At 39.7% G+C, this 12,034-nt stretch overlaps 1 protein-coding gene across 2 annotated transcripts in view; it reads right to left on the bottom strand.

Annotated features, from left to right (window-relative positions):
- LOC110451507 (5-phosphohydroxy-L-lysine phospho-lyase-like) overlaps window positions 1-12,034 on the bottom strand; it is a 44,466-nt gene that overhangs the window by 28,059 nt on the left and 4,373 nt on the right. For both annotated transcript variants that reach the window (XM_021499562.1, XM_021499563.1), the window contains exons 2-5: window positions 5,941-6,059; window positions 5,327-5,486; window positions 4,854-4,928; window positions 303-393 (exon numbers count right to left, since the gene is read on the bottom strand). In XM_021499562.1, the coding sequence (XP_021355237.1) occupies window positions 303-393; window positions 4,854-4,928; window positions 5,327-5,486; window positions 5,941-6,059 (445 nt within the window). The remainder of the gene's footprint in view (window positions 1-302; window positions 394-4,853; window positions 4,929-5,326; window positions 5,487-5,940; window positions 6,060-12,034) is intronic.

The following is a 12,034-nucleotide window of genomic DNA, read 5'->3' on the forward strand; positions in this document are numbered from 1 at the left end:
TACCACATGGACCCACTATTAGGACAGTTATATTTACCACATGGACCCACTATTAGGACAGTTATATTTACCACATGGACCCACTATTAGGTCAGTTTTAAATACCACCTGGCCCCACTATTACATAATGCAAAAACATGGCGGCTGAAATGAACTTTACATGCATCTTCTTTGCGTGGTCAGTATTTTGCACCCTTCCATTGACTCAATGTTAAAGCAAATGTGATGGTGTGAAATTAACAACTTGTCTCAACCAATCAGATTACAGGATTTTCACTAGAGATATAACAAAATATATATACCACATGGACCCACTCCTTCTGTTCTATGCCCATCTGCTTCCATCGTTTTGGACTGATTTCTAATAGGCTTGCGATATTTCCATGGTAGCTTCTGTGAAAAATAATTAGTGTCAATCATCGTTAGTACTGGCTACATAGTACAGGAGTAAATAGTAACAAGTGACTAACTAACATGGTAGACAATGGCAATACAAAATATGTCCTATATCCATTAATCTATTTATACATTAGTTTGTGTCAAGGCAAATACTGCAATAATATTTAACAAGTGTCAATCTGAAACAGGAATACATTCAAAAACTGTTTGACACCCTTCCAGTTTAAACAACAATAGGCCTAGAGGGCATGTATCAATCATTTATACATGTGCATTTGGTTATAGCAGCCCTGTGACTAAAGAATATAGGCATTGGCCCTGGAACTAAGTCCCCCACCCCAGCTGGATGGGGCCAGACCCTGGAGTTTTTCATGTTAGCATGATTACATTCCTTTCGCCATGCCCAACTAGCAGTTATATGATTATAGGTTGTTAATCTCAACCATTGTTAAGCTATGGCCCAGGAATTAAGTCTTTCAGGTGCAGGGCTAGACCCTGGAACCAATCCTGGAGTGTATTCTTCCCTTCATGCCTAGCAATTGCATATATGTTAATAGAATGGAGATATCAGCTATTTCCATGTTCCTCTTTTAATACAAAATATGAATTCCCATAGCTCAACAATGAAGCTCTTTACAGAATTTCTTTACTAGTAATACTGCAGGACAAGGATTTTATAGATTTACCTTTATTCCCCCCTTGTTAGTCCCCACTCCTTTGCCCCATGAGGAGTTTAATTTGGGCACTCTGTTGACACATAGATGAACCCCCTTGTCCCAACAATACTTCCGACCAAGTTTAGTCTAAATCTACACAGTGGTTCTGGACTAGACAGGGTTTTAAAGGAAAGTTGAAGGATGAGATTGGCTGCTCCAAGGGTATAAGCTCATTTGACCCTTCATAATAATAATAATAATAATATACAACATTTATATAGCGCCCTACATAATTTGTAAAATAACTCTAAGGCGCTTTACAACATATGGATAATAGTAATGGTTATAATTGTGAAAACAAACAACAAAGGCTTGCAATCACTTTCATACATTTAACAAGCAATGTGCACATAATTGAACAAATAAAAGGGTGGTATTTACATGACGTCTTTGCAAAGATTCTAAAATGCAGACGTGAAAAGGTGAGTTTTTATGTCCCTCTTGAACTTGGCCAGGGTATTTGACTTCCTAATAGCAGATGGTAAGCTATTCCACAACGTAGCCGAAACCCTCCCAAAGCATCTGTTTCCGTAGGTCACAGTACGAGATTTTGGGACACACAACAAAGATTCTGACTCCGACCGCAGTGATCTTGACGGCTGATACAGGGTAACAAGTTCCTGTAGGTACTGAGGAGCTGTTCCATTCAGTGCCTTGTATGTGTATACCAGAATTTTGTACTGCGACCTGTATCGTACAGGTAACCAGTGCAACGAATAAAGCGCAGGTGTGATGTGCTCTCTCTTTCGAGTACGAGTAACTAGCCGTGCTGCAGTGTTCTGAACCCTCTGCAGACGACTAGTTAGTTTGTCAGATATACCACAGAGCAGGGCGTTACCATAATCCAACCGAGAGGTAACAAGTGAATGCACCAAAATCTTGCATGCATCTGCAGTTAGAAACTGCCGAATACAGCCGATGTTCCTGATCTGGTAGTAACAGGATTTGGCAATAGCGTTCACTTGTTTCTCCATGTTCAGAGAACTGTCAAAGTATACCCCTAGGTTTTTAACAGCTGGAACAGTCTCAATAGTTCTGGCACCAACCTTGAGCTGGAGAGCCATTGTTTGCTGACACTTTGGGGAAAAGACGATTAGTTCCGTCTTTTCCTGATTAAGTTTAAGCATGTTGGCGTTCATCCAGATACTGATATCTGTCAGACAAGCTTCCAGACTTTCTGAGACTGTATTCCAACTGTCCTGTGGTTTTATGACCATGTAAATTTGTGTGTCATCAGCATAGCAATGATAGCGAAGGCTATGGCGACGACAAATCTCTCCAATCGGTTTGGAGTACATACAATATTTTCGTGGTCCTAACACCGACCCTTGAGGAACCCCGAAATCTAGTACTTTTTCATGTGAGGTGGCAGATTTGATGGCAAAACACTGTCGTCGTTCACTCAGGTATGACTGTATCCAGCATAGTGCGGTATCAGTCACTCCATAAGAGTATTCCAGACGTTTATAAAGTATGCCATGGTCGATGACGTCAAATGCAGCTGACAAGTCCAGCATGACAAGCACCGCTCTGCACTTGTTATCCAATGCAGAAGCTATATCACTATGTACACGTAGGAGGGCCGTCTCAGTAGAGTGTCCCATGCGGTAGGCCGATTGCATGTTGTCATGGAGACTGTTTGCATGGAGATGAACCTCTAAACGCCGGGACACAACCTTCTCCAAGATCTTAGACAGAAAAGGCAGATTTGAAACTGGGCGGTAGTTTTTCAACTCCTCCTTGTCCATTCCAGGCTTTTTTAACAATGGTCTGACATGTGCCTTCTTGAAACATAATGGAACCTTTGACTCAACCAATGATTTCTTCATGATTGCGGTAATCAAAGAAAGCAGTGCTTCAAGACATTGCTTTAATAAGTCTGTAGGCAGTGGATCAAGCTCACAGGACTTCGATTGCAAGGTCATGATAATGTTGCGCAACTCGTCCTGAGTTGTTGGTGAGAGCTTTGTCAATGGTTCACCATCAAATGCAATGTCAGCAGTCATGACAGAGTTGTCAATGTCAGCAGTCATGACAGAGTTGTCAATGTCAGCAGTCATGACAGAGTTGTCAATGTCAGTAGAGGTGTTCACTTCGGTGATATTTTTCCTGATTGAGCTGATTTTATTCAGAAAGTAATCACTGAACTTGCTTGCCAAGTCTTTTTCAGAATTATAGCTTGGTAGGATAATTTCACCTTTCTATCCCATTAGGTTTTTGGTGAGTCTAAAAGGTTGTCTTTTATCCTTGCCACATTCTTCAATTTTTTCCATATAATAATCCTTCTTTGACTGAAAGAGCAGTGAACCAACTAGCTGACATTGCTCTCTATAAATCAGTTGGTGAACGGTTAATTTGGTCCGTCGCCACTGTCTCTCTGCTGGTCTACGTTTCTGTTTTTCCACGCGGAGATTTTCGTTATACCACGGGGCATTTGGTCTCACAGTTATCACCTTAGTTTGCAGATGTGCGTGTTTCTCTATAAGGGCTTCTATACCAAATGTGCATGCTTCAACAAGATCATCAACCTCGCCTTCAGTAGATTGAAGGGCGGAACAAGACTGAATGTCATTGTTGAAATCTGGTATTGAAATTTCGAGGAATTTCCGGAAGCTCACTTCTTTCCTTGCACGAGCTGGCTTACTACAATTCAGTGTTGTGTGGACAGCAAAATGATCACCAGATTGGTTTCCCTTATCACTTAGACATGGATCAATCACTGAAATAGCTCCATGAATGACTGAGTTATCTTCCCTCGTTATGACCACATCCAGTGTGTGGCCATGGGTGTGTGTAGCTTCTGTCACATGCTGAATCAGACCCCTGGAATCTAGTATACCAGAGAACTGGCGAGCATCAACATTAGATAGATCGTCTAAGTGGAAATTTAGATCACCCGTGATAATAATCTCTTGTGGTACCACAACTTGGTGGTCTAAAAAGGTAGACCATTCATCAAAAAACACTGTATTTCGGAAAGCATTCTGTTTAGATGGTGGAGGCCTGTAAATGATACACAATCTAAATTGTTTATCACCAGCAATGACAGAACAAGTCACGTGCTCAAAGTGTGTGTATACAGCATCATGGCTGGAAGAGAGATGTCTCACACTTGGGCCTTTCTTAAACAGAACAGCCACCCCACCACCACGTTTGCCGAGTCTAGCATTGTGGTGGAATTCATAGCCTGTTGGTATTAGCTCAGCTAAGACCTGGTCATCGATATCTGAACCTAACCAGGTTTCTGTCAATGTCCTGAGATGTTACAAAATCCCCAATGGACAATGACTAAGATTAGATAAAGATTAATAGAATCTGTCATCCCCTTCGGGGTGAGATTGAAGAATCTCAACCCGAAGGGGAAGATTTTTAAGTTGCCAAACACGAGACTTTGCTGACTGTTTGGCAACTTGTGAGTCTTTCCCCGAGGGTTGAGATTCCCCTATCTCACCCACAAGGGGGCGTTGATTCTTTTTCTCTTACCCTGTTCACTCATTGTGTATCATATACAAAATGTAATGTCAACATCACAGGCTAAATTCAGGGTTGACGTGACCTCATTGTATTTTTAAAGTTATGTCATACCTTTGTAATGAATAGGGGAATCCCCCTGTCTCAAGCCTAGGGTGAGACAAGGAAGTTTCACACTGGTAAAAGTGCAGATACACCCTGTCCAGGGTAAGAGAAAAGAGGTTTAAATACATCAAAAGCAAATATTAGTTTTCACATGTAACTTACTTCTCAACCACCATCACATCATCATGCTTTGTGTAGCTTCGTGCAAGCCGCAGAGCTAAATCGTTAGCCTCAGATCTAGGAATGAAACACAGAATAGATCACTTTATGTATGCATCCTGTGTAAAATGAAATAAAAGTACAAAATTGATTATTAAATATTGATATGATTTTCAGGCTCAATAGTTTGATAAACAGGTAAGATGATAACTTCACTATCTATTATAACATCATGAAATACCTTCTTTGATGTTATTATATAATAATGAATTAAATATATATTTCTTCCAAACCTGCTTTTTTTCATTTCATTTACTATACGTGCACATGTGTGTGTACATGTGATGTATAGGTGTGTGCTTACAATTGTCACTCTCCCACATAACTACATTAATTGTGCACACCATGTAACTACATGTTATATATGTTAGCCTATGTTTTGTAAGGTTTACAGAGCTGACCTCTACAATACTCACCCCGAGTTGACAAAGAAGCAGACACACAGTTTATCGGGCAGTGTCTCCACTATCCGTTTAGCATAGTCTACCATTGTGTCATTGAGGAATCCAGCACTTGTGGTCATCCTGGCCATCTGCTCTTGTCCGGCGTGGACCACATGGGGATGACAGTGACCCACTGAAAAGTCACACAGTGTTCACCGAGTCAGGAGAATTATCACTTTAAAAATCTTACACTTTAATCCATACATACATGGATATCAAAATCATCGTAATTTATCATCATTTAAATCCTGAACATCAAGATCATGAATAGCAATATGAAAGGAAAAGATAACACTTTGCATATTAAATTAAGATGCTCATGGGCCTTAACAATCACTTGAGAAGTACTATGCTTTAGTTATTTCTTGTCGTTGAAACATTGTTATATACAATAATGTATAGGTAGACAGATGACAACTAATTCATTCTTTAACAATGTGATCATGAAAATTCGATTTCATTCTTTAAATCTGTGACAGTAATTAAATGTTTGTATACTATCCAAGTGTGTGAAAATACATCAAAGAATATGGCAGTGACAAGGTACCTTGTGTTGTCACTTGTGAACTTTAACAAGGATTACAAACCGTGTGAGACAATGCTGATACAATCTAGGTACTCTGCTCCGGAATCATCATACATGTACTGACGTGACGCTCTAACTATCTTCAGAGGAGACGCCTCAAAATGCAGCTTACATGTCCTCCTTTAAAAGTAAGAAAATGAAAGGGTAATGTATATATACCTTGTGAAACATATCCCTCAGGCAGTGTTATTTACTTCTATTGTTCAACCTGGGCCTGCATCTTATTAACCAGGGTTACACCGAAAGCTCACTTAAATCTTAGTCCTTTCCAAACTGATCTCCTCTTCTACCCCGTATACAGGTGTTCTTCTGAAAGGTATCTAAATAAGGTATCAGTCTGAACGTAATCTACAGGTATCCTTCTTAACGTTATCTACAGGTATCGATCTGAACGTAATCTACAGGTATCCGTCTGAACGTAATCTAAAATCTACAGATATCCTTCTGAACGTAATCTACAGGTATCCTTCTGAACGTAATCTACAGGTATCCATCTGAACGTAATCTACAGGTATCCGTCTGAACGTAATCTAAAATCTACAGGTATCCTTCTGAACGTAACCTACAGGTATCCTTCTTAACGTAATCTACAGGTATCCGTCCGAACGTAATCTACAGGTATCCGTCTGAACGTAATCTACAGGTATCCTTCTGAATGTTATCTACAGGTATCCGTCTGAATGTTCTACAGGTATCCATCTGAAAGTAATCTACAGAGTACAGGTATCCGTCTGAACGAAATCTACAGGTATCCTTCTGAACGTAATGTACAGGTTTCTGTCTGAACGTAATCTACAGGTATCAGTCTGAACAAAATCTACAGGTATCTGTCTGTATGTAATCTACAGGTATCCGTCTTAACGTAATCTACAGGTATCCTTCTGAACGTAATCTACAGGTATCCTTCTGAACGTAATCTACAGGTATCCGTCTGAACGTAATCTACAGGTATCCGTTTGAACGTAATCTACAGGTATCCGTCTGAACGTAATCTACAGGTTTCCTTCTGAACATAATCTACAGAGTACAGGTATCCGTCTGAACGAAATCTACAGGTATCCTTCTGAACGTAATCTACAGGTTTCCTTCTGAACGTAATCTACAGAGTACAGGTATCCGTCTGAACGAAATCTACAGGTTTCCTTCTGAACGTAATCTACAGGTATTCTGTCTGAATGTAATCTACAGGTATCCGTCTGAACGAAATCTACAGATATCCTTCTGAACGTAATCTACAGGTTTCCTTCTGAACGTAATCTACAGGTATCCGTCTGAATGTAATTTACAGGTATCCGTCTGAACGTAGTCTACAGGTAACATCTGGATCTGAAAGGTACAACATACAATATTGAAGTTTTACTTTATACACAAACAATGAACATATAAAACGTGTCGCAACATTTCAAGATTGACTGGTCCCTTTTAGCTTAACAAAGGGACAAGTTGGTCTTAAAACGTTGGGACACGTTTAATATGTACATTATTTGTGCATATAAAAGTAAAACTTTGATATTATACAGGTATCTTTCTGAAAGGTATTTACATGTGTACTTTAGTAAGGTATCTATAAAACAAGGTCAAAGTATCATGGCTGTAGTATGCCTTTTGCTTTTTTAACATGTCTGACCCCATGCCATTTGAACATTAGGTAGGTTATAGGGGACATCTAGGTAAATATGTACACTTTGCAAATGATGACTGCTAATACACGCTCCTTGGTACATTTAATCAACATGCTGTGTGCGAACTATCATATATATCATCTATGAACATATTTCGTCAGAATGAAAGCCCCTTTCTGTCGCTATTTTTAGTTATGCTTTTGATTGGTCGGTAATAAAAACCCTAAAATATGAACCAAAACACAGAATTTATAGGAATCGGATGTGATAAGGACATGTGTAGGGTAATTATGGACATGTGTAGGGTAATTACGGACATGTGCAGGGTAATTACGGACATGTGTAGGGTAATTACAGACATGTGTAGGGTAATTACAGACATGTGTAGCGTAAGCATGTGTAGGGTAATTACAGACATGTGTAGGGTAATACCAGACATGTGCAGGGTAATTACAAACATGTGCAGGGTAATTACAGACATGTGTAGGGTAATTACGGACATGTGTAGGGTAATTACGGACATGTGCAGGGTAATTACAGACATGTGTAGGGTAATTATGGACATGTGTAGGGTAATTACAGACATGTGTAGGGTAATTACGGACATGTGCAAGGTAATTACAAACATGTGCAGGGTAATTACGGACATGTGTAGGGTTATAACAGACATGTGTAGGGTAATTACGGACATGTGCAGGGTAATTACAGACATGTGTAGGGTAATTACGGACATGTGCAGGGTAATTACGGACATGTGCAGGGTAATTACGGACATGCTACTCTCATCATGCATATACCCAATCAAACCATAGAAACTGGTCAATGTTTCCTCAGTTGTTGTTAAATGCTCTGCTCCCAGTTAATGTTCTTTTCCTGTCGGCATACAACATACCGGGCAGTTGGTTAAAATAACTTACCACCCCTGTCATCGACTATTCGCAACGACATTCTTTGAGCGCCTGCATGCCACTATTTAGTTTTGTGATATTGAGGAGTCCAAAATGTAGTTTAACAATCTATTTAGGTGTATAATTGTGTTAATTCTGATATTAGATGTTTGCTTGTAAAAAGAAATCAACGTAAAAGCCTTTATTTAATAACCGAAGTCAAAAAGATATTTCTGTAAGAACCATCAAAATACCAATTAATTAATTAAATCTATCGGTATTTAAGCCCTGCGTCTTTGCCTCCAGGGAGGTTAGACACACCGTTTATACAAAATTGGTTCCCCTTCACCCAAAAATGCTTCATACCAAATTTGGACAAAATCCTGCCATTCGTACAGAAGAAGAAGATATTTGCTAAGTTTCCCCTATTGGGCCCCTCCCTTCTACCCCCGGGGGGCCACACTCGCTGTTTATACAAAATTGGTTCCCCTTTACCCAAGGATGATCCACACCAAATATGGACCAAATCCTTTCATTCCTACAGAATAAGGATTTTAAAGAATAATTTGCTATGTTTCCCCTATTTGGCCCCGCCCCTCAGGCCACTGAGGGGCCAAACCCACGGTTTATACAAAATTGAGTCCCTTTGGCCCAAGGATGCTTCAGACCAAATATCGAACAAATCTTTTTATTCCTACAAAAGAAGGATATTAAAGAATTTGCTATATTTCCCCTATTGGGCCCCGCCCCTCGGCCCCAAGGGGGGGGGGGGCACACCCACCATTTATACAAAATCGATTCCCTTTCACCCAAGGATGCTCCACCAAACATGGACCAAACCCGTTCATTCCTACAAAAGAAGAAGGATTTTAAAGAATAATTTGCTATGTTCCCCCTCTTGGGGCCCCGCCTCTCAGGCCCCTGGGGGACCAGACCCACGGTTTATACAAAATTGGTTTCCCTTCACGCAAGGATGCTGCAGACCAAATATGGAACAAATCCTTTCATTCCTACAGAAGAAGAAAGATTTTAAAGAATTTGCTATGTTTCCCTATTGGGCCCTGCCCCTCAGCCCCCAGGGGGACCACACCCACCGTTTATACAAAATTGAGTCCCCTTGGCCCATGGATGCGCCAGACTAAATAAGGATAAAATCCCTTAATCCCTACAGTAGAAGAAGGATTTTTAAGGTTTTACCTCTATTTCCCCTATTGGGCCCCGTTCCTCTGCCCCCAGGGGGGCCACACCCACCATTTATACAAAATTGAGTCCCCTTGGCCTAAGGATGCTCTAGACCAAATTTAGTCAAAATCTACTTGGTCGTTCAGGAATAGTAGCATTTTAAAGGAAGAGTTGACGGACGGACGACGGATGGACGATGGACGACAGACACTGCGGTATGGCATAAGCTCACCATGGTCCTTCGGACTAGGCGAGCTAATTCTCCCTCTCCTCTTTTTTCACCCTCTTTAAGTGCGACGCATTGTTTTAATTTTCATTAATTAGCATCCTCCGATGATGTGACATGAGCATTTATGCGCATAATGGCAATCGGTGAATGGATAATAAAGAATAGGTGCATTTTGTGCTTGTGAAATGAAGGACAATTAACAGTAGTGGGAAAACATGCATGGAGAAAAGAGACGTACTCCGTTTATTTTTATTTATTTTTTATTCATATAAATAATAATTATTAATATATGTAGTGACTTTGTTTACTGTCATTGAATATATAAAATCTCAGAAATGTTCCTGGAATATATTTGAATTATATTTCTCAATGCGACTTTACCAACATAAGAGTTATTTCCCTTACACTGGATTGGATAATATTTTGACACGGCACAAATTCTTGTCAAACAGAAGCGGCAGTTGTGTCATGTTCTTAAATTGTTACATTTTCATAAATAAATACACCAGAAAAAGCATGCTGTGTTACAGAAATGTTTGATAAACATACTGTACACAGTTCACATATTGTCTCGTCTCAGAGCCATTACCGTTATCAACCTAACTTCCTAAGCACGATATGTCATATTAGGTTCCCGTTTAAAACACCAATATAAAGGTTATACTTCATCACTCATACGGTTTATAAGTATATATATTTACTTCTTCCTTCTACAGACAGCGTCAGTGCTTGACAGTCTTCACATGTGCTTTCTCGAATCATATGTGTTTCACACGCGTAAACCTCCTTGAGACCTCAATCCGAGTTGCTAAAACGCTCAAACCCGGTGAACGAATTTCACCACCACAACACTTGTAGAATGCACCGGAGATAAACATTTGTTTTCAGCAACTATTTAAAGTATGGATCATTATTTGGAGAAGAGTATCAGAAGACTTTATGTAACCCACAGGTGAGTGTCAGAGATTCTACTTTCTATTTACGATAACGAAACTATATAGCGGAAGCATGCAAGACTGAATTATGCGCATGCACCCCGACTAGTAGCGTTTTAAAGGAAAAAGAACTTAAGAAATTCTTGAAGTTCAAAGTAAATGTAACTGGTACTATGCTGCCATCAGTATCCACTGGTACTCGCTCTGGTGACCGCGTCCATAGACTCAATGCTAGTGCTGCTAGCTTTGCACCATTGAGTCACTTTATGACTTCAACACCAGTACAGACCAAGTGACAGTCTTGTTGATCATATATGTGCATATATTATTGTGAATTTCAATTCTATAAATGATTTTCATTCATGATTCACTATATCACTGCTCGTGTACCATTTCAACAAATTGTAACCTTTCCAACGAGAATCACAAATACCCTAGACTTGTTCCTGACAAATATGCCATCTTTGGTCAACAAATGCAAACCAATACCCGGAGTTTCAGACCATGAAATAGTCCTTATAGACAACAAATTTCCAGTCCACCAAACAAATAACCCAGAAGAATTATATTCCTGTGGAAGAAATCAGACTTTGCACAGATGAAAATTGATGTAAAAGCAAAACTCAACCAAATTCTAACAACCGAACTTAATGTTGAACAGGCGTGGTCAGTGTTCAAAGAAACCATAACAACTGCTATTGATAAACATGTCCCACAAAAGCTCTCTAGGTCTAAATTCACCAACCCCTGGGCCAATAACCACATAAACAGGTTATCAAGACAAAAGCGCAGAGCGTATAATAAAGCTGTCAAAAGCAAGTCACCTGAAGACTGGGACCGATACAGAAACATCGAAAGCAAGATGCAAAAGGAAACTAGGAAAGCTTATAGCTCATATTTGTATACTGTGATTAGCCTGGAAGCTAACGAAAACCCTAAAAAGTTCTGGAGCTATGTCAAAAGTAAACAAGAGGCCCATGGGCCTTAACGGTCACCTGATATATTTATACAGAGAGTTGATTTTGTTTTTAACATGAACAGAAATATTATTCAAAGTGACAAAAAACAATAAAACCACCTTACTCAATATCTAGCATACAGATTTCAGACTAAAAAGGATTTGAAACTAGCACCTCCAGCCCTTGGGGGTAGGGCTGGCTCAAAATTTTCAAAGTATCAAACTGTCAATTCAAGGTTATAATTCCAATCAAGTTATTAACATGTAATATTCAAAGTATCA

Source organism: Mizuhopecten yessoensis, unplaced genomic scaffold, assembly GCF_002113885.1.
Source record: "Mizuhopecten yessoensis strain PY_sf001 unplaced genomic scaffold, ASM211388v2 scaffold6113, whole genome shotgun sequence".
Taxonomy (NCBI): domain Eukaryota; kingdom Metazoa; phylum Mollusca; class Bivalvia; order Pectinida; family Pectinidae; genus Mizuhopecten; species Mizuhopecten yessoensis.